Raw genomic sequence first — 27,936 nt, 5'->3', positions numbered from 1 at the left:
AGTGTTCATTGGTGTCCCAGACTTTTAACAGATTGGGCAAAACTTTTGCGCCAAGATCTGGAGGGGGGAACAGATTCTCCCTGCCTTTGCGGAGCTGGCAGACCAGTTGGTCCAGGGGTTGCAGTTCGTCTGTGATGTCTCTCTGAATGCGACTCCCTTAGTCTCTAGGCCAGTGATGGCGAACCTTGGCACCCCAGATGTTTTGGAACTACATTTCCCATGATGCTCAGCTACACTGCAGAATGCATGAGCATCATGGGAAATGTAGTTCCAAAACATCTGGGGTGCCAAGGTTCGCCATCACTGCTCTAGGCTGTCCGTCACAACCGTGGTCCTTGGGCGCAAGATTTAGCTGAAATGCTGGTCTGCGGTCCAGACTTCCAAGAAGGCCTTATCTGATCTTCCCTTTTGTGGGGGATCACCTGTTCGGATCCCCCCCCCCCCCCGGATAATATCTTTATGATGGATTTCAAGACAAGGGACCCAAGTCTGTAAGGACCTCCTCCAGAGGTTCCAATAGGACCTGGTCTAGTAAGCCGAGAGTGGGTTCTTCCAGACCCTTGGACCTCCCTGATTCAAGACATGTGGGTCCACATGCCACTTTGGTCCCGCTACAAGATCGAGCTTCGGTCTTATCCTCCAGAGAGGTTCTTTCCTTCCTACCTGCGTTTATCCCCAGTCCGCCTACGAGGTCTCTTCGAGGCGATGCATGACTTGCTTCTACAAGGGGTGATTGTTCCGGTCTCAGAATCTGAACATTTTTAATGGGTTTTATTCAAACGTGTTTACAGGTCCCAGGAAGGAAAGCCAGGTACGTCCAATATTGGAACTCAAAGCTCTGAACTGCTTGTGTGGGTACAGATGTTCTGAATAGAGTCCATTCGTACGGTAGTGGCATCCCTACATCAGGGGGATCTTCTGGCCTCTACTGATATCAAGGGCGCTTACCTTCATATTGCAGTATGTCATCTGTGCCTCCTCTGCTTGCCATGGGCAAGGAGCATTATCAAGAGGTCTTGCCCTGGGTCCTCTGATGTTCATAAAGTGTTGGCCCTGGTGTTGGCATTGTTGCGCCAGCGGGGGATTGCGGTAATGGAGTACCTGGGATGATCTTCTAGGACAAGTGAATCTCTTGGGGTTCATCCCCGCTCCTTTTCGATGACTCGTAGTTTGGCTTTCCTCCAACAAGGTGTTGAGCAGCGCCTGGCCTCGGATAGCATCAAGGGCCAGGTTCGGCCTTTTCTTTCAATGTCCTTTGGCTACGCATTCTGTGGATCACACCTTTGTTCAGGGGGTTTGCCACTTGGCTCCCCCAGTGCGGTTTCCATTGCCCTTGTGGGATCTCAACTTGGTGCTGTCGGTTCTTCAGTAAGGACCGTTGGTAAATATTCGCAAGATTCCTCTGTTTACAGGTAGCTATCTTGGTGGTGGCTTTTTCTTCCGCACGTAGGGTGTCGGAACTGGCAGCTTTGTCTTGTCATTCACCTTACTTTGTGGTTCATGGAGATTATGTGGTGCTTTATCCCTGCCAGTCGTTCGTTCCTAAGGTCATCTCTGGTTTCTATATAAATTAAGACCTTGTGTTGCCTTCCTTGTGCCCTAAGCCCCCTAAAGACATTGCCTTACATTCTTTGGCTGTGGTTTGGGCAACCAGGGTGTACTTGGCGGCGACTGAGTTGTTCCAAAAATCGGATTCCCGGTTTGTGCTTTACAAATTGACTCTATAAGGGGCTGGCCGCCTGTGCTGCGACCATTTCCACATGGATCAGGCAGACAGTGCTGCAGGCCTATTACATTAAAAGGGGTAGGATTCGCCTTTCCCTGTTAAGGCGCATTCTACAAGGGTGCTTGGTGCCTCCTGTCATCAGGCGTCAGTGGTGCAGGTTTGCAAGGCGGCCACCTGGTCGTCCGTGCACACTTTCACAAAATGTTATATGGTGGATGTGTTGGCATTTGCGGATGCTGCAAGGTTTTTCAGGCCGCTGTTGGAGAGCATTAGTCCTCTTTTGAGGGTGTATTTTTTTTTTTGTCAGGTGAGCTCCAGTTGTTTCCTGGTTGAGCTCCTGTTTTACCTGGCTGGCATCATTTAGCCTTTGGGAAGTATGTTTATTGCTGTGTTCTTCCCACCCCGCATGTTGACACTGCTTTGGGACATCCCAAAGGTCAAGAAGATATAATCCTTTTCTCTGATGTTTATTGACTGACACAGCACCCACCCCTCTATTGAGTTGGGGTTATATGTTCTTCTGACACTGCTTGTTACAAAACTGAAGAACTATAGAAGGAAGTGGGAGTATACCCCCTGGGACTGCCGTATAGGCATAGTCAACCTTTTTACTGCCTAGTGCCCTACTCCTGTAGGGGCAGCATAAACCCAAGGGTCAAGAAGATATGGAGCTGTCTGTCAATGCACATCAGAAAAAAAGATTTTACGGTAAGATAAAAAAAATCAAAACTCTTTTTTTTTTTTTTTTTTGCAGAGGCTTTTTTTCTTTTTTTTCTTTTTTTTTTTTCCAACGTATAGTGTATGATTGGCAACCTGTCTCGCCTTAAAGTGATACCAAAGTCTGTTCGAATTTTTTTTTTTTTGTTAAAAAAAAAAAAAAAAAAAACTTACCTGCACTGTGCAGTGGTTTTGCACAGAGCAGCCCATATCTTCCTTTTCTCGGGTCCCTCTTCGGCTCTTCTGGCCCATCCTGTCTGTTGAGTTCCCCCATAGCAAGCAGCTTGCTATAGTGGCACCTGATACTGAACCACTATAAACGACAACAAAACAAGGGCGCACCGGCCTAGTGCATTATCTGTTAGACAGGTTTATTAAAATAGAGGCTCTGAGGAAGAGGCGCTGCCTCGAAACGCGTAAGCCTGCACGGCTTCAGGGGACTATTCAATCCTGATCTTGTTGCTGAGGATTTTATTCTATTTGATGTGCTTTTTTATCAAGAAACTCGTTTGTGAGTATTTTTAATCTATTTTTTTAATAAACCTGTCTAAGAGATAATGCACTAGGCCGGTGCACCCTTGTTTCGTTGTCGTTTATAGTGTTTTCCGGACCACCCTGGTCCAGCGAGGGGCTGCAAGGCTGAAGTATTATCAAGTTGCCGTGTCATCTGTTCTCATCTACAACCTACAGTCAGGTTGGACAAGAGGATTGCACCACTCAGAGCGCAGGGAATAGGTGCTGCATCGACAGTATATTTGCTTGTTTGATACTGAACCACGCCACAGCTCCCTGTGTACATTCAAACATGATGCCTGCGGCCTCACTCCCTTCTCATTGGCTCACTGAATTTGACAGCAGCGGGAGCCAATTGCGCTGCCATCTCAGCCAAAGAGTAGGGAGAGTCTCGGGCAGCCGAGACACTTGCGCAACATTGCTGGATCGAGGGGGGCTGCTGTACACAGAAGGCTTTTTATCTCCATGCATAGCATGCATGAAGATCAAAAAACCTCCTGACTTTACAACCACTTTAAAGAACTGTAATTGCACACAAATCTAATGTTCAGTGGAGAAGGTTGCCACCTTCCTATCCTGCATCAAATGTCCCTTTCATTACTCCAAGTCTTGTTCCAGCCCTGGCAAAACAAGGGACCCAAATCTGCTGATAAATCCACCACTGCATTAAGGTCTTCCCACCATCAGAGGTGTGTGGAAAGGGAGGGGGCACTTGATGTCTTTTACAGAGATTTGGGAAGCTTGCCTAACTGATGCATGGGTGCAGGAGATGATATCAAAAGGTTACAAAATATTTAAAACTCCTTTGGCGCAATCCATTGTTTTGGTCCTTTTTCGTTTTCTTTATAGTTTCAAAATTCAAAGGTGGTACTCCTCTCATCCTAGATTTAAGTTCTCAATATCTTTGTATATTCTCAAAGGGTTTGGATGAATTCTATTTATTACATTATTGCCTCCGTTCATCGTGATATGACTTAGCAGGTCATCAGAGATTCTATACTTCTTGTGGGCGACAACCACTATCAGTTTGTAGCCCTTTACTTTGAGTATGCATCCGCCATGATGGTGTTCATAAAGGTCCTCACAGCAGTTCTGGATTGTTTTTATCTCAGATGTGTTCCAATATCAGATGACCTTTTATTGTGGGAATAGACCTCCTTGGTCTTGGATTTCAATATGTCAAGACAGGCTTTGGATGGATCCAGAACATTGAGAGGACATTCCGGATTCCATAGCATTGCTTGGAGTACTTCGGCCTTCTGAAATACCTTTTCTGGCCAAGGCCTTCCTGCCCTGGGAGAAGTTGATGAAACTAGGTCAGGCTTGGTAGTTTGAATCCTGATGTTGGTCTTTCCTGTGGAGCTGCATGCAATTGCTGTGCTGTTCGGCTTTCAGGAGATATCAACCGATGTGGCTCCGCAGCCGCTCGGGCCTTATACCAGCAAGTGGGAGAGAACGCCTTCCACGGCTCTGCCCGGGTCTCCCGTCTCACCAGGAGACCTGAGTAACCAGCCGGCACGTCTGCCGGCTGGTTGGAGTCCTGAACTAAGCCAAAATCTTTTTTTTTTTAAAAGCACATGAAAGAAAACTCATACGTAAGTTGCGCTATAAACAAAAACAGAGGGAAAATTCTGAAAAAAAAAAACCCAACATTTTTCTGCTATAGAACATTCCCAAAATAAAAAAAAAAATAAAAATTGAAAAATCAATTTTTTTTTCATCCTCTTAGGCCACTTTTTATTCTGCTACATATTTTTGGTTAAAAAAATCCCAATAAGCATATTTTGATGGGTTTACAAACTAGGGAAAAGATTTATGTATTTTTTTTTTTTTTTACTAGTAATGGCGGCAATCTGCAATTTTTAGTGGGACTGCGAAATTGCGGCGGACAGATCGGACCCCTAACTGACATTTTTGACACTTTTGAGGGGACAAGTGACCTTACCACAGTAATCAGTGGTAAACATATGCACTGTTACTGTAATAATGACACTGGCAGGGAAGGGGTTAACCCAAGGAAAGGGTTAAGTGTGAGCCTAGGGGAGTGTTTTCTAACTGTATGGGGGAGGGACTTGTAGAATCAACACAGAGATCTGTGATCCTAAATAGGAGGATCACTGACCCTTTGTGTTTCTTCCAGAGAGCCCCGTGGATCGGCTTCCCCCCTGCCTAATGGGGGCGGGCGCGCTCCCCCTGGAGTACTGCGTATCTGTATATCTGCGGCAGGCATTCGGTAAGTGGTTAAGGATCCGGCTGACTGGAAAGGCAGAGGCTGTGGCCCGCAATATGTACACTCTGGCTGGTTCAGCACTGAGGCTGGTATTTATCATTGCCCTGGTGTCGCAAACTCTGACCGACTGGGCTAAGCTTTTACCCTAGGACCTGAAGGGAGAAAAGCTCTCCCCTGCCTTTGCTGAGCTGGCAGACTAGCTGGTCCAGGGGCTGCAGTTTCTGTGATGCCTCTTTGGATACAGCTCCCCTAATGGCTCGGCTCTTTGTGTCGGCTGTGGTCCTTCGACGTGTCTTTTGGCTTAAATGCTGGTCTGCGGACAGAACATTCCTAGATGGGGAGTCCGTCATGAGGGGGAGGAGCCTATTGGCACGCACGTAGGACGGAGGGGGAGAGGGCTATCTCCTGCTAATGGAGGCATCAGGGAACCTGACCGCTCCCGATCTACCTCCGGCCAGACTCTGGATGCCTAAGCTCCTGGGGATGAGCGCTGGCGCTACGAGTGGTGAACCCTGCTGACCCCCCCCCCCACCCTCCCCGACGTCTCCCTCCACGGTGTGTAGCGACGACCTCACGCAACATTAACATCCGGAGGAACCCCGCACGCTTACAGCACACGGAATTGGCCCTGGAGAGCCCTGTCTCCTGCATAGGAACGCAGGTGAGCAGCCATAGCGGCGACAGGAGAGACCTCCTCGCTAACCGGCAGTGCGGGGGGCTGGACTCGGTCAGTAAACGCGACCAGGCGAACAGGCCCCGAGGGAGCGGACCCCAAGAGAGCTACCAGGTCCATCTGAGCCAATCCATCCGGAGATGCTGATGTCCTGATGCCTGAGGGCTGGAAGCTAAGGAGACAAGAGAGTATACAGTCTAAAGACAAACGGGGAAAAAGGAAAAAAACTTTTAAAAAAAAAGGGACAGTCTACAAAACCGTGAGTCACAGAGGAGTAATCCCTCTTTCTATATTATACCTACCGTCATTTTTTTGTTTATCTGAAGGTCTTATAAAGACTCCTTAGAGACATACAACAAAGCAGTATGGTAAAATGTCAATGTCAACACACCTGAGACTGATTCAGCTGCTCCCTGTTTAAACCAGCAACCTCTCATAAAGTGTTTTTTTTTTTTTATTGGATCAATAGCCACAACAGTCTTTCAATACCCCAAACCAGCTAATTTTCTATTCTATTCTATACGGTCCCTTAATAACCGTACACAGAGACTCATAAGAAGATCACAAGTATAAATAAAGACCTTGGGGCTATATACAAAATATTTAAAATGATTAATACTTTCTCTGTGAAATAATACCTGACATTACTCAATCACCTTGCTACGACATACAGCTTGAGTTTCCCCTCTGCTCTATTGTCTTCTCTCTCTTCCACCTCTCAAATACTTAAGGCCGGGACTCACACTAGCCTGTATAAGAACTTGAGTAGGGAGGTGGGAGGCTGGAAGTGCCCCATGCCTCATACCTCCTATAACCGCCGGTGAACATTGATTCAAAATAAAGGCTACCCGGAGGGTCTGTGTCTTCCTCTGGCTTGAAGGTAGACAAAATCTTTTTCTGATCATTAATATGGTATACCTAATTTTGGAGCACCATCATAGGAGGTTCTGAGATTCTATAAAAGAACCGCGGAACAACTCTCTACATAATGAGAGGTAAATCCACAAGAGGAGGAGCCATCGCAAAATCACCAAGGGTATCCTCAAGCCCTAACACAATAAGGAAATTTATGACACAAGAAAATGCCTTAGAAAAATCATCCCAGGGAAAACAACAAGGAACAGACAAGAAGAAAGTAGAGAAAAATCCAAAAGCTGAAGTAGCTAAATCACCAATCAGCCCAGCAAATTCAGAATTAAGCATAAGGACTGAAAACGACGAGGGAGAGGAGGAAGAGCGGGGAGAAATAAAAGAGCATGCCCCCACAAAAGGTGAAATGCGAGAAATGTTTGCAGGATTGGAAAAATCTTTAAAAATCGAATTGGTTAAAATCCAAACCGACCTAGGACGGGTCCAGATGGACCTGGGACACGCCCTGGGACGAGTAAAAGAACTAGAAAAAAAACAAAGAGGACCAAAGAAAAATAATACAGGGGATGAGAAAGGAAATAAATGAGACCAAGAAAAAAGCCAGAGATCTAGCTTACAAACTAGAGGATCAAGAGAACAGAGCTAGACGAAAAAATTTGAGGATCCGAGGCTTAAAAGATACAACACAGGAAGAAAATTTAGAAGAAAAACTTCAAAAAATCCTAAACCCAGTATTAGGCAGAAAGGAAGAAGACCAATTGCTGATAGACAGAGCACATCGCATAAGAAAACCGATAGGAGCCCCAGCAGAATCACCTAGAGACGTGATAATCAGGTTTCAAAATTACACAGATAAAGCACAAATATGGGAAAACCTAAAGAAGAATAAATCATTATTAAATGCAGTAAATACAGAAAACGACAAGATACAGATATTTACAGATCTGGCACCGGAAACACTGAGGAGGAGAAGAATTTTAAAACCCCTGACAGAAGAGATGCAAAAACAAGGAATCAGATATAATTGGGGGTTTCCAGCCAGTTTAATAGGAAAAAGAGACGGGCGATCAGCAAAACTCATCTTTCCAGAGGAAACTCAAGAATTTTGCAAAAAACTGGATATACAGGAACCAAACCTGCCTGGATGGTATGAAGGTGACAGGGAAGACGAATTAGGAAGAAACTCACAGACGGAAGAACAGCAATGGACATTAGCCAGAAAAAACAAAAGATAAAACACGCGGAACACTGCCCAAATAATGCAAATCGGGAGGGGGTGTGTTTTTTTTTTTTTTTTTTTTCTCCCCTCTCCTGCTTTGCGGGGAGTGGCCTTTTCTTACAGATGCGAACTGTGTGGGGGGACTGGGGGAGGGGGGGTCGGGGGAGTGGGGGGAGGAGGGAGGGGAAGGGAGGTAAGCTACACAAAGGAAGCAGGATAGCCCCCCCCCCCCCAAAGCCGGAACGTCCTTCCAACCGAGGAGGGAGGTATATCGTGCTAACCCATCAGAGCACCACCCCAAAGGAATGGGTATCAGGGAGAATGACCCAAAGAAACAACTAAATACCCTAAGATCAAAAATGGATCAGAAAAACATCAACATGAGACGGAAGGGGATGGAGGCGGGGGGGAGGGGAGGGTGGGAGAGGGGGGGAAGGGTAGGGATAGGGAAACTCTCCATTGCCAAAAAAGAAAAGAAATTTTAAAAGCCTGCCAGACTAGCAACATTGGTAGTGTGCTGTTAGTGGAATTTAAACTGATCCGGTGCCCCCCTGTTCGTGGAGGAACTGGATCAAGTAGAAGGAAAAAAAAATGAAAGATGAACAACTAAAAATAATAACGTACAATGTAAGAGGATTAAACTCCCATACAAAAAGGTATAAGATATTGGAAGAGCTGAGGAGAGAAGCAGCAAATATTGCTTTTCTACAGGAAACGCATATCTCTCTTCACTCGAATTTAAAACTTTTTTCTAAACACTTTCCTAAATGGTATTACGGAGACTCACCAATAGAACGTGCAAGAGGAGTAGCAATAGGAATAGCTGGAAATACAGAATTCTCCTTAGAAGAAATGAAAATAGACCCGAACGGTCGATACATTTTTCTTAAGGGACAAATAAGGGGGATGGAGCTGACATTGGCCAATATTTATAACCCAAATAAAAAACCAAGTGAATATCTGGGGAGAATCCTGTATGATCTAGAGAGCTTTAAAAAAGGCTACCTGATAATGGCAGGAGATATAAATTTTTGTTTAGATCCAAATATCGATAGTACATCGGGAGTAAGGACGTTGGGAGACCAAAAACTGAGGAAAATAAGGGTAAAGTTACATCAGAGCCAATTAGTAGATGCATGGAGGGTTCAACATCCAAAAAAAAGAGACTATACTTACTACTCCTCAATACACTCAATGTACTCAAGACTGGATTACTTTTTTATTGACCACCGCCTGCTGGAATTTGTAGAAACTACAGAAATAGGCACAATCACACTGTCAGACCATGCCCCCCTAACCCTAACAATCAAGACACCGACACACCACAAAAGTATGGGAACATGGAGGTTAAATGAAGAACTAATTCTAGATGAAGAAATAGGAAACAGATTAGAAAAAGAACTAGAGCTATTCTTTCAAGAGAATGAAACGCCAGAAATATCATCCGCCACACTCTGGGAAGCACACAAAGCGTATATCAGAGGGATATTAATAGCCAGTGCCTCAAAAAAAAAGAGAGGTCCAATCAAATCAATACACTCATAAGAGAAATAAATGATCTAGAACAAAAACATAAAAAAGAATTTAAAAAAGAAACAGAGGAAAACCTTATAATTAAAAGAGACGATTTAAAAGATCTATTGGAAGAAGAATCCAGAAATCACTTCAATAAGATAGCTAGATACAGATACAACTTTGGAAATAAACCAGGGAAATCCCTAGCAAGACTACTGAGGAAGAAAAAATCAAAAAATTATATAGAAAAAATTAAAAACAGTAAAAATGAAACAGTAAATCCAACTACAGAAATAGCTAAAGCGTTCCATGCCTTCTATAGTACGCTATATAACGTCCGGAAGAAAGAAACCTCAAAAACAAGGCAGGAAAGAATAATTAATATCCAAAAATATATTGAGGAAGCAAACCTGCCCAAGATCCCAGAAGATAAAATTGGAACTTCTTGAAGCGCCAATTACTGAAAGTGAAATAAGAGAAGCATTAAAAACCACCCAAAATGGAAGGAGTCCAGGTCCAGATGGATACACAATAAAGTATTATAAAAGATTTAAAGAAATATTAATACCAAAAATGCTAGAATATCTGAATAAAATAGGGAAGGAAGAACTAAGAGAAGAATCTCTAATGGCATATATAACGGTCATACCGAAAGAAGGGAAAGATCAAACCCTATGCTCTAGTTATAGGCCAATCGCGTTGTTAAATACAGATACAAAATTATTTGCGAAAATTTTGGCAACGAGATTAAAAGATTTATTAAAAATGTGGATCCATCCGGACCAGACTGGATTCGTTCCGGGTCGAGAAGGTAAGGATAATGTTATACGCACCTTGCTACTTTTACAAAAAACAACAAAACATGAAGTCCCCTCCATCCTATTATCAATTGATGCCGAAAAGGCTTTTGATAGGGTCGACTGGGACTTCATGAAAGAAACCATAAAAAGTTTAGGGATTGGGCTAAGAATGAGGCAATGGATAGAAGCATTATATAACAACCCCACAGCAAAAATAAAAATAAACGGAAGCTTATCAGAGAAATTTGGAATGAGTAATGGGACAAGACAGGGGTGCCCCCTGTCACCCCTATTGTTTGTGTTAACCCTGGAACCATTACTGGCAAAAATTAGACAAAATGTAGACATAAAAGGAGTGAAGGTAAATCAAGAAGAACACAAAGTCGCAGCATACGCTGACGACCTGCTTTTCATTGTCACAAATCCAAGGATCACTCTCCCAAATATTCAAAAGGAGCTAAAAGATTATGGAAAGTTGTCAAACTTTAAAATAAATCCAATAAAATCAGAGATTCTCAACATAAGGTTAAACACTCAGGAAGAACAAAGTATAAAAACACACTTCCCATATACGTGGACAAAAGAAAAATTAAAATACCTAGGGATATATTTAACTCCTCATACTGAAAAATTATATCAAGCTAATTATATACCGTTATTGAACGAAATAAAAACAGAAATAAGAAATAAATCAAATGGTCAAATCTCATGGATTGGAAGAAACAATGTCGTTAAGATGTTTATTTTGCCAAAAATCTTATATACCTTCTCTTTATTGCCAATAAACATCCCCGCAAATTTTTTTAGGGTAATTAGAAATCTACTGACAAAGTATATATGGCAGTGGAAAAAACCCAGAGTACAGTACAAGATCCTGACAAGAAGCAAAGCACAGGGAGGATTAGCCACCCCAGACATAGAGAGGTATTATAAGGCGGTAATTATTACACGAATGGTGGACTGGACAAAAATAGAAAGGAGAGAAAAAAGATGGGTAGAGATAGAATGTACACAAAATAATAACCAGTTACACAAAACAATTTGGATTCCACCAAAATATAGGGAAACACAGGGAGCACATGAATTGACAAAAGTAGTTTATAAAATATGGGATGGAATAAATAAGCAACTGAAATGGGAATATAACTCACCAATGATAGCATTAAATGGCACTAAATATTTTCCACCCGGGGAGGAAGAACAGGGGGGAAATTGGATAGGGAACACTCAAAAGATATTTTACACAAAGGGCACATAAAAACACTTCAGAAATTAAAACAAGAAAATAATAATATAAAAATAGATAATTGGAGATATCTCCAGCTGAAACATTTTGTCAGCTCATTACCACAGCCGATTAGGTCGGAAAAAAATCTCAACAATATCGAGAAACTGAGCTACTCTCTCAAGCAAAGGCATGGAGTGTCTCAGATTTACAAAATGCTGACGGAATGGCACAGTACAGAGAAACCTCCATATATAGGGAAATGGGAGAAAGAAATAGGAATACACTTGCAAGGACAGGAGCTAGAGATTGTACTGGGGATGGCGGGATCCACAGCCATAGATGTCAGTACTACAGAATTAAACTACAAATGTCTATACAGGTGGTACATCACCCCAGAAGTGATAAATAAATACCAACCAGGCAAGACAGATAAATGCTGGCGGGACTGCGGCAACATAGGTACAATTTATCACTTATTTTGGGACTGTCCCAAAATAAGAGATTTTTGGCTAGAGGTAAGACAACTGATTGAAGACATCACCGAAATAAAAGTGCCGGACGATCCATGGGCATGCCTATTTCACAAAACAACAATACCTTTAAAGAAATATAAAATGACTCTGGTCCCAACAATGCTGAATACAGCAAAAGGAACCATACCAAAAAAATGGAGAGAAAAGGAGAGTCCGAAAATAAAGGAATGGTGTAAAAAGATAAATAATAAATATAATATGGAATACATATGTAATACACAAGAGGAGATTCCAAGAAATATGATAAGAAAATGGGGGAAATGGAAAGAATTTAAAAAATCAACTAAATATATTGAGATAAATAATTAGCATATCTACTATGGGGAGGCATCCTAGAGCGAAACGGCTGGCAAGTAGGGGAGGAATTCTGGGAGGCAGGGGGAGGGTGGGAAGGGAAAAATGTATATGTATTTCTTTTGTGTGCCTTTTTGATGCATAATTTAATTATGTAACTTGTGAATTTAAACCAAATTGGTGGAACTCTGTATATTGAGATTTTATATGCAAATAAAAATAAAGTAAAAAAAAAAAAAAATGCTGGTCTGCGGACCAGACTTCTAAAAAGGCCTGGACTGATCTCCCCTTTCAAGGGGATCACCTGTTTGGGGCTACCCTGGAAGACATCATTAAAGGTCTCACAGGGGGAAAGACTACTTCTCTTCCGCAGGCTACTAAAGGCAAGGACTCTCGTCGTAGATGTGGGCCCTCCTTCTCGGCTCGTAAGAAGTTTTGTTGTCCCTCAGGGTTGAATGACAAGGGCTCGAAGCCTTTCAGGGCCCCTTCTGGAGGATCCAAACTAACCTGGTCTGGCAAGCCCAGAGCGGGCTTCACCAGTTACGTGGACAACGCTCCTTCAGCATGAAGGTGCGCCCTCACCTGTATCTGGGTAGGAGGGACATCTTCTTTTTGGTTTCCAGACCCGTGGGCTTCCCTGGTACAAGACAAGTGGGTTACACAGTCATTTGGTCCGGCTACAAGATCGAGTTTCACTCTTGTACCCCGACAAGGTTCTTTCCTTCCAACTTCCGTCTGTCCCTGGACCGTTTACAGGGTCTGTTTGGGGCAGTACAAGACCTGTTGCTTCAAAGGGTGCTTGTCCGGGTTCCAACTTTGGAACGTTTTCAGGGTTTTTACTCAAACCTGTTTACAGTTCCCAGGAAGGAAGGCAAGGCGTGTTCAATCCTGGACCTCAAGGCGCTGAACTGCTTTGTGCGGGTGCAGAAGTTCAGGATGGAATCCATTCGCATGGTGGTGGTGGTATCCCTGCATCAGGGGGATTTTATTGCCTCTATCGACATCAATGATGCTTACTTTCACATTCCACATGTGCCAGTCTCCAGCCCTTCCTCCGCTTTGCTGTGGGAGAGGAGCATTATCCGTTTGTAGCGTTGCCCTTTGGTCTCACCTCTGCTCCTCGGGTCTTCATAAAAGTGTTATCCCCGGTGCTAGCATTGTTATGCCAACGGGGGATCGCAGTACTGGGCTATTTGGACGATCTCCTTTCTGCGATTGGACTCCCCTACTGCTCTGGTGGAAAACCTGGAAATCACTATACGAACTCTAAAAATTCAGAATCCAGCCGAACTTCTCAGGTCTGCTCTGGTTCTGTCCACAGAGCTGCACAATCTGGGTCTGACTCTGGACTCAGCCTTAGCCAGAGTGCTCCTTCCTCTGGACAAACTCCAGAAATTGAAAGCTGCAATTCATCTCCTGCTATCCAGCAGATGGTCATCCTTCCCGACTTGCATGTGGTTGCTGGACCTGATGGTGTCTACCTTCGAGGCAGTTCCGTTTGCACAGTTGTGTACTAGGTCCCTGCAAAAGGAGATTCTGGCTAAATGGGACAAGACTCTGCAGTCTCTGGATAATCGGGTGCGGCTGAGCCGGGAAGGAGGGAGTCCCTGATAGGGTAGCTTTGTTCTCCGGCATTTCAGCTGTGCAAATCCTTCCTTCCCTTGTATTGGACAGTGGTCACCATGGATGCCAGCCTGTCTTTCTTGGGAGGCTTCCTCTGCAAAGATTGTGCTCAGGGGATCTGGACACGGGAAGAGTCCAGACTACCGATTCAATGTAGTGATCAGACCGTGCCTGGACCATTGGACGGATTGTCTTCAGGGATTTCCAGTGTGCATTCAATCGGACAATGCTACGGCTGTGGCTTATGTCAATCGCCAAGGGGGCACAAAAAGTGTCCTGGTGGCTCTGGAGGTAGCCGGCATTCTAAGGTGGTCAGAACGATTCGTTCCAGCCCTCTCGGCCGTATACATTCCCGGGGTGGAAAACTGGTAGGCGGATTACCTAAGTCGGCAGGCGTTGGAACAAGGGGAGTGGTCACTTCATCCGGAGGGGTTTCATCAGTTGTGTCTCCGAGTGGGGCATCCCCAAGGTGGATCTGTTGGTGTCTCGGCTCAACAGAAAGGTGCAGAGGTTTGTGGCTCAGTCACGGGATCCTCTAGCGGATGCCACAAACACGCTGGTGGCCTTGTGGGGTCAGTATCCTCTGATTTTATGTCTTCCCTCTCAAGCTTCTGCCAAGACTTCTATGCAGGATCGAGGCAGAAGGGATTCCGGTCATCTTGGTGGCTCTGGACTGGCCTCGCCGGGCTTGGTATGCCGATCTGGTGCGGCTGGTTGCCGACGTTCCTTGGAAGCTTCCTCCCAGGAAGGATCTGCTGTCCCAAGGAGCAATCTTCCATCCTGCTTTAATCGTTGATGAATAGAGGTTTATCTTAGTCAGTGATTCCAACGCTGTTAAAAGCTAGGGAATCTACTTCTAGGAAGATCTACAATTGTGTGTGGAAGACTTGCATTGCGTGGTGTTGGGGTTAATCCTCGCTCCTTTCTCGGTGGCTCGGATCTTGACCTTCCTTCAATGGGGGTTTTGAACAGAAACTGGCCTTAAGTACCATCAAGGGCAGGTGTCTGCTTTGGCGGTCGTCTTCCAAATGACCCTTGGCCACACAATCCCTGGTGCGTATCTTTCTTCACGGCGTCCGACATTTGGTTCCTCCAGGGCGGTCTCCGTTGCCGATTTTGGGACCTCAATTTGGTGCTTTCGGTCCTCCAGAAGCCTCCCTTTGAGAATCTTCGGGAGATTCCTTTGCTTACGCTGTCTCAGAAGGGGGCCTTTTTGGTGGCTCTCACCTCTGCATGCAAGGGGGGGGGGGGGGTGGAACTAGCGGCGTTTATCCTGTCGTTCACCTTACTTGGTGGTTCTTCGCCCCTGTCCGTTGTTCCTCCCAAAAGTTGTCTCTGATTTTCATTTGAATGAAGACATTCTGTTGCCTTCCCTGTGTCCCAGGCCGAACCTCTGTAGGAAATTGTCTTGCATACCTTGGATGTGGTCCAGGCAGTTAGGGTGTACCTGGTCTTTTTAGGAAGTCAGACTCACTATTGTGCTACTGTGCTCACTACTCCACTATTGTGCTTACGGATGGCCCTCAAAGGGTTGTCCCCTTCCTCTGCGACCATTTCTAGATGGATCAGACAGACAGTGATTCAGGCCTATTCCATCAGGGGTCAGTTTCCTCCTTTCCCTGTCAAGGTGCACTCTGCTCGGGCACTTAGTGCCTCTTGGGCTTTCCGTCATCAGGCGTCAGTGACACAGGTTTGCAAGGCGGCCACCGGTCGTCTTTGCACACTTTCACAAGTTCTAAAGTGTATGTGTTGGCATCTGTGGATGCTTCTTTGGCCGCAAGGTTTTGCAGGCAGCTAGAGGACTTGATCCTCTTTGAGGGTGTATTGTTTTTTATTTTTTTTAGGAAGACTCCAGTTTTGGTTGAGCTACTTTTTAGCCTGGGGAATTTTTTTGCTGTTCCATCCATCACGTTTAACACTGCTTTGGGACATCCCAATGATTATGAAGATCAGGAGCTGTGTCCGTCAATGAACAAAGAGAAAATGGGATTTTTGACTTCCCGTAAAATCCATTTCTCTGATGTTCATTGACGAACACACTACCCACCCCTCTGTGGAGTTGTAATTCTTCTGACACTGCTTGTAACAAAACTGAGTACCTATAGCAAGGAGAGGAAGTATACCCCCTGGGACTGCCCATAGGCCCCCTGGGACTGCTCATAGGCGTAGCCAGATTCTTTCTGCCTAGTGTCCTACTCCTGTAGGGGCAGTATAACCCAATGGTTATGAAGATCAGGAGCTGTGTCTGTCGGTGAACCTCAGAGAAATGGATTTTATGGTAAGTCAAAAATCCCATTTTTGTGAACTTTCAATAAAGTAAAGTAAAATGTAACCGTGCAGTGCATTGTAGCAATGCATCACACTAGCCTGCTGAATTTTTAGCTTTCAGGCTGGTGTAAATGAGCCCTTAGCCGTTTAACGTCTTTCACTGCATTCATAAAGTATAAGCCTAAATTAGCGAAGTGTTTTTGTTTTTTTAGCATTTCAGCACAAAGTACTATATGCATATATTGTAGATTTACAGATTTTATTAGAAGTCTTCTTTTATTGCAGGAGGAAAAAGTTCAGAAAGTTGACCCATATTTCAAAAGGTAAGTGCAACTATTCACTGCCAGAGCCATTTTTTTATTTTTGCACACATGATAAAAATCACATTTTAGACCCGAATAACCCCAAAACATTATACATTTTCTGAAAGCAGAAACTCTGGAGCATAAAGTGCTTCCATATGTTTAGCAAATACACTAAAGTATATTTTAGTCACACAGATACAAGATGCTAGATAATATACATTTTTAAGTAAAATATAAAAGATGAGGTTGCACTGAGTAACTGGATACCCAGCATGTCAAGCATTAAAATTACACGTGCCATGTACAACAGCAACAAACTTTGGTACCCAAAATTATCCAAAGGCGACACTTTAAAAGCTATAATATGTATCTTTTTATACATCAGCTTTATTATTTTTTAAAACTTTATTTTTATTTTTTTATTTTTTTTATTTTCACATAATTTTATTGCGTTCACATAGGTGACCAGTAGTGTGATAAGTTCTCCCTAGTAAGACATGATATCTTCCGTGCACTTCACTGAAGGTAATAGAGCACAAACCACCCCCGCCCAGTGCTCCCATAAATTGACCTCTCTGAATTGGGAATATAGGTAATCCATGTTGCTTCCTGGTTAATTATCTGGAAGGGAGGTGGAGGTTCATTATATAGAGTTCCCTCCACCCTTACCCAGCGACACCTGCAATGCCAGTCCTGGGCCTGCAGGTGGGGCAGTGGTACCTAGGATAGGTGGTGGTGATAGGCAGGTTCTACCACAAAGCCGACGGAATTGTGTGTACGTCACAAGTCAACTATCAATGGTAACATAAGGGTTATAGTGTATAATGCCATAACTGTTCTGGTGACCACTGCCTAACATTTCTCTAACTTTGGGGGAGATTTCCTCTTCCTGTTGCTTCTCTAATACAGGAAGTGGAGGGAAATCTCCCCTGGGAAACACAAAGCAAGAAACAAAAAAAAAAAAAACATGATAGGGGTTTTAAGACTTCATTACCACGTCAAAACAGACAGTAAAAAATGACATCATCCACCCTTTCTCTCTACCTTGCCCAATCTAAGAACCTCCTATATATTGAAGACTTTATCTCAATGATGGAGTGTTGAACGAGTGATCTAGTGTTTTTAGATAGACTGCAAGTTACTCAAGCAGCACCCAGAAGAGACCAGCACTGACTGTATGTAGCACGGGCTACAACAGTTCCTTACCCACTTGCCTACAGTGCACTTTCACCCCCTTCCTGCCCAGGCCAATGTTCAGCTTTTCAGCGCTGTCACACTTTGAGTGACAATTGCGCGGTCATGCTACACTGTACCCATATGAAATTTTTATAATTTTTTTACACAAATAGAGCTTTCTTTTGGTGGTATTTAATCACCTCTGGGTTTTTTATTTCTTACAAAAAAAAAGAAAAAATTTTGAAGAAAAAGTTTCTTATTTTCTTTAAATTTTGAAAATAAATATTTTTTTTCTCCTTCTCTGATGGGGCACTGTTAGGCTGCACTGATGGGGCACTGTTAGGCTGCACTGATGGGGCACTGTTAGGCTGCACTGATGGGGCACTGTTAGGCTGCACTGATGGGGCACTGTTAGGCTGCACTGATGGGCACTGTTAGGCTGCACTGATGGGCACTGTTAGGCTTCACTGATGGGCACTGATGAGGTGGCACTGATGAAGTGGCACTAATGAGGAGGTACTAATATGCCGCACTGATAGGTGGCACTAATGGGCACTGAGAAGTGGCACTAATGGGAACTGAGAGGCGGCACTGACGGACGGCACTGACGGGCAGCACCATCGGTGCCCACAATCAATGCCCATAGTGCTGCCAGTCAGTGCCTAGATGAGCAGGCACTGATTGTGGGCACTGAGGGTGGGCAGTAATTGGCACTTTATTTACATTTTGTGTAATCAGGGCACTGATGATCAGTGCCCTGATTACTTGTACGTGTCTCCCCTATGAGGAGGAGCCACTGATCGGCTCTCCTCGCCTCACACACTGACAGTGTGAGGTAGGGCTGCACGATATTGGAAAAAAAGTACATTGCGATATTTTTTTTCCAACTACATATATTGCGATCGAGAGGAAATCATGGAAGTATTGCAGCAGGGCAGCCTTCTTCTGATTGTAATTGCAGATTGCACCATACAGCCAGGGCAGGCCAGGGTTAATGTTATTGTAGGGATTGACAGTGACAGTCAGTGTGGATTAGGCACAGTTGGGACTCAGTGGTGGCAGGAGGTAGAAGAACACAAGCCTGACATGACATCCGTCCAGGGTGTACTGAACTACACAGTGAACTGACTCTTCACTCTGAACTGTTACAAATTTACAAGTTTGTATCCAGTTCTTCAGTGTCAGTGAGCTAGGAGCCGCTGATTGGTTACAGGGAGGAGCTGAGCTCCTCACTCTAGGATCATATTACCATCAGCTGGAGAACTATGCTAGCTGCTGGCAGGCAGACTGAATGTGGGACGGATGTTGGCTCTGTTCTGCTACAAAGACTGTGAGTCATCCCGACTTCTCCCTGCCTAATGCCTATGCCCTACATCGTTATCTTCGGCGATGTGACAATCGTCCACGCCCACAGCACGATAGTCGATATCACATCGACTATCGTTCAGCCCTAGTGTGAGGCGAGGAGAGCCGAATAACGGCACTTCCTCATTTACATGTGACCGGCTGTGATTGGACACAGCCAATCACATGGGTAAAGAGTCATGTCATTGACTCTTTACCGAGATCGGGGTCGCGCCGTGTCCTTGCAACACAGTGCGGTCACGATCGCTGTTCCGCTCGGCCCCGGGGGCGCGCGAGAGAGGCTGTTCTGGTGCGCCGTCATATGATGGTGTCCCAGAACAATAGCTACACCGCGGGTAGCAAGTGGTTAACCAAGGATAAAAATTCCAGTTAGAATACAGAGCTATATACAGGTACATCTCAAAGAATTGGAATATCAAAAAAAAAGTTAATTTATTTCCGTAATTTAATTGGAATGCATATATTATATGTAGCAGAATTCCCAGCCATTGTGCTGGATGTGGGTCCGCCTGGGTTACCGCTAACAGCACATTTAAGCATTTTCTCCAAGTGTGAGCACTGAGACAATGACTAGTCCAGTATCTTTGGGTTTTTATATTTATTTAGTAACTTGGATAGGAGAAGGGATGAGTGGGATACTCTTCTGGCTCGACTATGCACAGTTTGCTGGGGACAACTGAAAAATGCCTGACGCTGACTTGATGCTAGCTTGAGACCGGTTAACGCTGGCCTGCTGCCTGTTAAACACTGAACTGATTTCTGATCACCTCCTTGTGACTCAGTCCTTTTGAAGCTCCCTTTTGGCACTCCTTGCTGAGGTAGCTACTGTATCACTGCTGAACACTTGTACGCTTCAGGGCCCGCAGCGACACCCTCTCTCACACACTTATCTTCAGGGCTTAGACACTGGCACCCCCTTTTCTAAGCCTTCTCTACCGGTTAGCTGGCTCCCGGATCCCTCTGACGTTCTGGAGTGGTCCCCTATCCTAGGCAGACCCCTGGGCAGTTTTCAGTACTTGCAACACTGCTTTCCTGGAAACCTCTGCCCAGCAGCTCCATTCGGTCCACAGCACACTGGATCCCTCTCTGCAGCTCAGCTCAACCTTCCGTCCTCTAGGCCGACTGCCAAGGACACTTTCCTCACGCTGACAGGAGGATAGACAGCCGTCACCCTCCTCCTGGGACTCTGCTTCCTGCCAAAGACATGTCATGTGTCCCCCTCAGACTTATTTTCCATCCCAGGATGCATTGCGGCAGATTCTGCCCTCTGGAATAGATACAAGCCCTGGTGTGCTATTGGTCAGGTTTTCTCCACTGTCCAAAAAAAACCCCTTATTGGACATAGTGGGGAGACTCCCCAAGCTCAACAGGCACACCTGGAAAACACATGACAGCCTAGCTGAACAATCAGGCCCCCCTGATAAGCAGACAGGGCCTCCCTTATGGTTTTCCTTGCACCTACCTAGGAGGGTGCTACATATATAAATTCATTACACACTGAGTGATATATTTCAAGCATTTCTTTCTTTTAATTTTGATGAGAATGGCTTACAGCTAGTCAAAACTAAAAATTCAGTATCTCAGAAAATTAGAATATTGTGAAAAAGTTCAATATGGTAGACTCATGGTGTCGCACTTTAATCAGCTAATTAACTCAAAACACCTGTAAAGGTTTCCTGAGCCTTTAACCAGTTCTGGACCGGAAGGATTTGCCCCCTTAATGACCAGGCCATTTTTTGCGATTCGGCACTGCTTTACTTTAACTGACAATTGCGAGGTCTTGCGACGCTGTACTTAAATAAAATTGATGTTTTTTTTTTTCCCCACAAAAAGAGCTTTCTATTGGTGATATTTGATCACCTGTGCGATTTTTAAATTTTTTTTTGCGCTGTAAACAAAAAAAGACCATTCTGAAAGAAAAACCAATGTTTTTCACTTTCTGCTACATAACATTTCCCCCCCCCAAAAAAATTTTAAATCAATTTTTGTCATCCTTTTATGCCAATTTGTATTCTGCTACATATTTTTGGTAAAAAAAAAAAAAATCATAAGCGTATTTTGATTGGTTTGCGCAAAAGTTATCGTGTCTACAAACTAGGGGAAAGATTTGTCTTTTTTTTATTTTTACTAGTAATGGCGGCGATCTGCAATTTTTAGTGGGACTGCGACGTTGGGGCAGACAGATCGTACCCCTAACTGTCATTTTTGACACTTTTGGGGGGGACCAGTGACATTACTACAGTAATCTAAAAATATGCACTGGTTCTGTAATAATGACACTGGCAGGGATGGGGTTAACCTAGGGGTGATCTAAGGATTAAGTGCGAGCCTAGGGGAGTGTTGTCCAACTATGGGGGGAGGGACTTGTGAAATGATCACAGAGACCTGTGTTCCAAAATAGGAGGCTCACAGGCACTCTGTGTTCATTCCTGAGAGAACGGTCTGCTGTGTTTACAACAGCAGACCGTCGTTCTCTCTCCACAGAGAGCGATCGCGGGTGCCCGCGGCAAACGCGGCGCTGGCCCCTTGGATCGGCTTCCCCGCTGGTCATTGCTGAAGAAGCTGGCTGTTCAGAGTGCTGTATCCAAGCATACAAATGGAAAGTCGAATGAAGAAAAAAGTGTGGTAGAAAAAGGTGCACAAGCAACAGGGATAATCGCAGCCTTGAGAGAATTGTAAAGCAAATGCCATTTAGGAATTTGGGTGAGATTTCACAAGGAGTGGACTATGGCTGATGTCAGTGCTTCAAGAACCACCACACACACATGTATATAGGACATGGGCTTCAACTGTTGCATTCCTTGTGTCAAGCCACTCCTGAACCAGAGAAGACATCAGACGCGTCTTACCTGGGCTTAAGAGAAAAAGGACTGGTTTGTTACTCAGCGGTCCAAAGTCCTCTTTTTGGATGAAAGTAAATTTTGTATTTGATTTGGAAATCAAGGTCCTAGAGTCTGGAGGAAGAGTGGAGGCACATAATCCAAGTTGCATGAGGTCCAGTGTGGAGTTTCCACAGTCAGTGATGATTTGGGGAGCCATGTCATCTGCTGGTGTTGGTCCACTGTGTTTTGTCAAGTCCAAAGTCAGCGCAGCCCTCTACCAGGAAATTTTACAGCACTTCATGCTTCCCTCTGCTGGAGATGCTGATTTAATTTTTCAGCAGAACTTGACACCTACCCACACTGTCAAAAGTACCAATACCTGGTTTAATCATGGTATCACTGTGCTTGTTTGGCCAGCAAATCCGCCTGAACTAAACCCCATAGAGAATCTGCGGGGTATTGTCAAGAGGAAGGTGTGAGACACCAGACCCAACAATGCAGGTGAGCTGAAGGCTGCTATCCAAGCAACTTGGGCTTCTATAACACCACAGCAGTGCGACAGGCTGATCGCCTCCATGCCACGCTGCATTGATGCAGTAATTCATGCAAAAGGAGCCCCGACCAAGTATTGAGTGCATACTATACTGTACATGGACATACTTCTCAGTAAGCGAACATTTCTGTATTTAAAAGTCCTTTTTCTCTTTCGTTCATTGACAGACACAGCTCCTGATTCTTCTTAAAGCGGAGTTCCGGGCACAGAAATGATTTTTTGCTGAACATACCCCGGGACAGTCAGGGCTAGCACATTCCACAATGGCTAGCCTCTGATCTGTCCCGGTTCGCACTTACCTTTTTAGAAGAAATACTTACTTAGAAAATTTCTTCCACAGCGTTTCCATCTCTGTTGTGGGCAGTTGAAGCCGGCGCGGTCCTCTTCTCTGTCTTCTTCCGCGTCTTCGTGTCCCAGAATGCACTGCACCGGCCCCTCTCGTCACTTCCGGTGCGGCGCCGCATTCCTAAACAGCTTCTGGGCATGCCCAGAAGCTGTTTAGCAGGGGAATGCGGCGTCGCCCGGAAATGACGAGAGGGGCCAGTGCCGTCGCATTGATTCCTGGGAGCTATGACGTTTAGCTCCCAGGAATCATCGCGAGGCAGGAAGTGACGGGGTGAGCCGCGGCTCCGAGGGAGGAAGCAGTCAGAGGTGAGTATTTACGATCTTCAATAAAAAGGTGAGTAAACAAAAAAAATAAAAATAACTATCCAATTCCTTTTCAGGTGAGCTCTACCTAGAGGAGGGGCACAAAAAAAAAATCGTTTTTGTGCCCGGAACTCCGCTTTAATCATTGGGTTATACTGCCCCCTACAGGAGTAGGACGCTAGGCAGAAAAAAGCTGGACTACGCCTATGGGCAGTCCCGGGGGGGGGGGGGGTATGCACCCACTCTCAGCTATAGGCACTCAGTTTGTTTTCTGCCTAGTCAGGAGTAACCTAGTTCCTTGCTGGGATCTCTGGTCCTTGCAATTTTTTAAAATTTTTAAATGGAATTTTTTTCCTCTTTATTATACAGAAGTTCTGCATGAAGTCCATTCGCACGGTAGTGGCGTCCCTACATCAGGGGATTTTCTTCTCACTTCTATCGACAGTATGGACTACATACCTGCACATTCTTATATGTGGCGGTCACCAGCACTTCCTCAGTTTTGCTGTGGCCGAGGAGCAGTATCAGTTTGTGGCGTTGACCTTTTGGTCTCGCCTCCACTCCTTGGGTCTTCACAAAAGTGTTGCCCTGGTGCTGGCATTGTTTGAGTCAGTGGGGTATCGCGGTACTGGGGTACCTGGGCGATCTTCTGCGAACGGAGTCTCCAACTGCTCCGATGGACATCTGGAGATTACTCTGCAAACTCTGTGGGAGTTCGGTTTGAAATCCGGACCTTCAAAAGTCTGCTTTGGTTCTGTCCTCAAAAACTGGACTATCTGAGTGTGACTCTGGACTCCGCCTCAGAGTGTTTCTCCCTCTGGAAGAACTCCAGACATTGCAGGTGACAATTCAGCTTCTGTTGTTCAGCAGACGGTCATCCCTCCGAGCTTGCATGCGGGTGCTGGGCCTGATGGTGTCCACCTTCGAGATGGTCTGTTTGCACAGTTCCACACTAGATCTCTGCAAAAGAGATTCTGGTGAAATGGGACAAGGATCCACAGTCTCTAGAGGTGGCTTCGTTCTCTGGCGCTTTGACAGGGAAAATCCTTCTCCCCCTGTACTGGACGGTTGTCGCTACCCAGTCTGGGTGGGGAGACGTCCTCAGCACAGATGTGCTCAGGGGTCTGGACTCTGGCCGATTCCAGACTGCCAATTAATGTACCGGAACGCTGAGCGATCAGACTTGTCTGGCTCATTGGACAATTTGTCTTCAGGGGTGTATGGTACGAATTAATTCGGACAAGGCCACGGCCGTGGTCTATGCCAATCACCAAGGGGGCACAAGAAGTGTCCTGGTGGCTCGGTAAGTAGCCGAAATTCTAAGGTGGGCTGTCGATTCGTTCCAGTCTTCTCTAACCCCTGCCATGACTTCTGTGCAGGATAGAGGCAGAAAGGATTCCGGTTATTCTAGTGGCTCCAGACTTGCCTCGTCGGTCTTGGTACGGTAAACTGGTGGATTATAGATGGTGAAGGCGCCTGGTTTTAATGTTTTGGCCCTTGATGTAATGCAAAAACCTGCTGCCCTTTTTTATTTTAATGGTGGTGTGCCAAAAAAATGCAAGTAGTAGATAAGTGAAAAAGTAGGCGCTGGTAATCAGTGTGTGTTCCAGGTGTGTTAGGGGGTATTAGATTGTTTACACCAATCAATTATGTCCATAAAGATTGTTTACCAATAAATAAATAAATGGTGGTCTTTAAAATCATCTATAATACCATAATGTGAACCATTTGTAATAACCTAGTAAAAAGGTGAAATGTATATCTCTGTGTCTATATAAAATTGGTGACTTTTAGTGGTAATAAAATTGCAATTAGTGACACTTGTGTTATAAAACCTTATGTGACATAAAAACGCATGTAATTAGCAATAAAATCTGTAGTTCATTTATATTTTTATGCAATAGGTGAAAGAAAGTCCGTGGTGATTAAATAAAATCTTCAAAGTGCTTTTGTGCTCCAATTTGTGCTCTTGATAAAATTCAGCAATATTTGCTAATTACCAGATGGCTTTAGGCCACAAGGACCTAAATCCCTTTTGATCTCTTTTTTTTTTAATCAGATAATTTTTATTGAAAAAAACTTTTTCACATACAATACAAAACCAAAACCAAACTTACAAGACAAAAACAGACGAGGAAGTCTCCAAGTCCCAAAAGGCCTAGTTAGAGTGGCATAGACTATAGTCATACGGCAGCGGGGGACCCGCCGCCACGGGCATCACAGTACAGTAATACATTATCAAGCAAGAAATTGCAGTGAAGTATCGACAATCTTATACTTTAAGCGTCTCATATAAAGCACAGACTTCTAGGAGAAGACGCCCCTCGTCACTGACAGAACGCAAAACAATACACTAACATTCCGGTGAGTTACTCCACGCACGTATGTTACGGGGAGCCCCCAAGTACCAGCCGCAAGGAAAATGTGGTAGACAGTTCGAGGAGCCCCTCGGTGTAGACCCAGAGAGAAGCCCTCAGGGTCGCAGCCACCTTATGTCGGAGGTCGCCGAACCCCACCCATAATCCTATTGGACACCAGGTGAAGTGGGGCTAGACCCGGGACATCCAACCACGGGCCCCATATGCGCTCAAATTTCATGACATTCCCTCTGTGTTTATAAGTGAGATGTTCCCTGTTCAAGAGCACCTTAACCTCCTCAACCCAGGCTTCATGTGTAGGAGCCTGAGCAGAGATCCATCTGCGGGCTATCAGCTTTCTAGCAGTAAAAAGTACTCTGAGGATTGCAACGTGTATCTCGGGGGGGTAGAGTTCCTCATCCAACCATCCCAGGATACACAATTTGGGTTCCACAGACAACGTCAATTTCCAAACATCGTTAATAGAGCGTATTATCCCATGCCAATAGCGATGCAACTTCGGACAGCGCCACAGCATGTGCAACAGATCGCCCGTGTGAACTTTGCACCGAGGGCAGAGGGGAGTATCCCTCCTCCGCCAACTGTGCAAGCGCTGTGGGGTCCGGTAGGTGCGATGTAGTATAAACAATTGGGTGAGTCTCTGTGAGGAAGACAGCGAGACCCTGGGTACATTATCCAGGATGCCGGTCCATTCCTCGGCGGAGATGGAACCCACGTCCTCAGCCCAGGATTCCCTGCACTTAAATGTCATAGCCCTCGATATCTGTCCCATAAAGGCCGTATATAGTGAGGAAATCTGCCCTTTCTTGCTTGTGGAGTTAACCAGACTCAGGAGGACAGCGGGCCGGCACAAACCCCAGGGGGAGACCTTAGACTGAGCGTCAATGGCATGACGCAGCTGCAAATATTGAAAGAAGAGGGAGTTAGGTAATCCAAATTCGGTGCGGAGAGACTGGAAATCCCTAAGCACATCCCCCCTGTACAATTGGTAAATGAAGCGGATGCCATAGTCTCCCCATCTCAGAGAGGTCCGCAATTTATCCAACTGGGGGTAGTTAGCGTTATTCAGGATACGGGAGTACTCGGAGAATCCAGCATAGGAAAAATGTGTTTTAGCCCTCTGCCATACCCTGTCAAGAAGCGTGAGAGTGGGACAGCCAGGCGAACCTCGCAGGGTGCCCGACTCCAGCGCCTCGACAAGCGTCCCACCAGCCAGACGAGTCGCAAGGATCCGTCTGACAGGATCACTCGCATCATCCAGCAGCCATCCCGTCACATGTTGCAGTTGGGATGATAAAAAGTAATAGAAGGGATTCGGAACGGCCAAACCACCACTATCCTTGGTCTCCTGCAAAGTTTCCAGACGAATCCTGGCGGACTGTTTCCGCCAAATGAGTGCTCGGTAAACCGTGTTAAACATCTTGAAAATATGCAGGGGGACCCATATCGGTGCATTATGCAAAACATATAAAAGCTGTGGATTCCAAATCATCTTGACCAGATTACATCTGCCAACCACTGACAGAGGCAACCTGATCCAGCAAGTCAACTTATCACGAAACCTATGCAACAAGGGGAGAATATTGAGCTTAATATACTGCCCCAGGTCAGGGTGGATCACCACTCCCAAATAGCGGAACTGGGTCACCACCCCAATCTGCGACGCAACCGGAGGCAATGCCACCTCCAGGGGGTCAAGCGGCAGCAAGACAGATTTATCCCAATTTATCTGGAAACCCGAGAAGGATCCGAATCTATGAATCAGGCGCATCAAAGCGAGCAGCGAGCCCGAAGCGTCGCCCAAAAATAAAAGCGCGTCGTCAGCGTACAATGCAATTTTGTCTTCCTGGTCTCCCCGTCGGAAGCCCACAACATCTGGGGCAGCCCTCACCGCCGCTGCCAGGGGTTCCACCGCCAGGGCAAACAGCAAGGGGGACAATGGACACCCCTGCCTAGTGCCCCTGCGTAGCGGAAACGATCGAGAAAGCAAATTATTGACGCGGAGACACGCCGTAGGTGCAGCATAGAGGATTTTTATCCATTTGATAAAGGAGGGTCCCAGGCCAAAGCCCTCCAGGGCCGCCCACAGGTACTGCCACTCCACGCTATCAAATGCTTTAGCAGCGTCGAGTGATAGTATAGCTCTCTGGCCACAGTTATCCGGGGGAATCTGCATATTCAGATATAATCTACGTATATTGGTAGCTGTGGACCGACCCGGTATAAAGCCGGATTGGTCACCATGCACCAATTTGGCAATAACTTTCGACAAGCGAGTGGCTAGCACTTTAGCCAGCAATTTCAAATCAGTGGGTAATAGAGAGATTGGTCTATACGATTTCCGGTCGAGTCGGATCCTTCCCGGGCTTCAGGAGAACAACTACCACTGCCTCATACATGGAGCGCGGGAGCTCCCCCGTCTCATAAGAGGCCTGTAGGACAGTAAGCAACTCGGGCAAGAGGACCCCTCCAAAAGTTTT

At 45.4% G+C, this 27,936-nt stretch overlaps 1 protein-coding gene across 1 annotated transcript in view; it reads left to right on the top strand.

The window, feature by feature from the left end:
• The window catches only part of CCDC66 (coiled-coil domain containing 66), a gene marked incomplete at its 5' end in the record, with an annotated part of 189,354 nt that overhangs the window by 124,130 nt on the left and 37,288 nt on the right, over positions 1 to 27,936 (top strand). Inside the window, 1 exon segment of the mRNA XM_082266270.1 lies at positions 16,495 to 16,532. Within this exon segment, the coding sequence (XP_082122396.1) occupies positions 16,495 to 16,532 (38 nt within the window).

This window comes from Pelophylax lessonae (genome assembly GCF_965119305.1).
Source record: "Pelophylax lessonae genome assembly, chromosome: 8".
Lineage (NCBI taxonomy): Eukaryota > Metazoa > Chordata > Amphibia > Anura > Ranidae > Pelophylax > Pelophylax lessonae.
The sequence above is the reverse complement of the archived record's forward strand: the minus strand, read 5'-3'. Positions and strand labels throughout refer to the sequence as shown.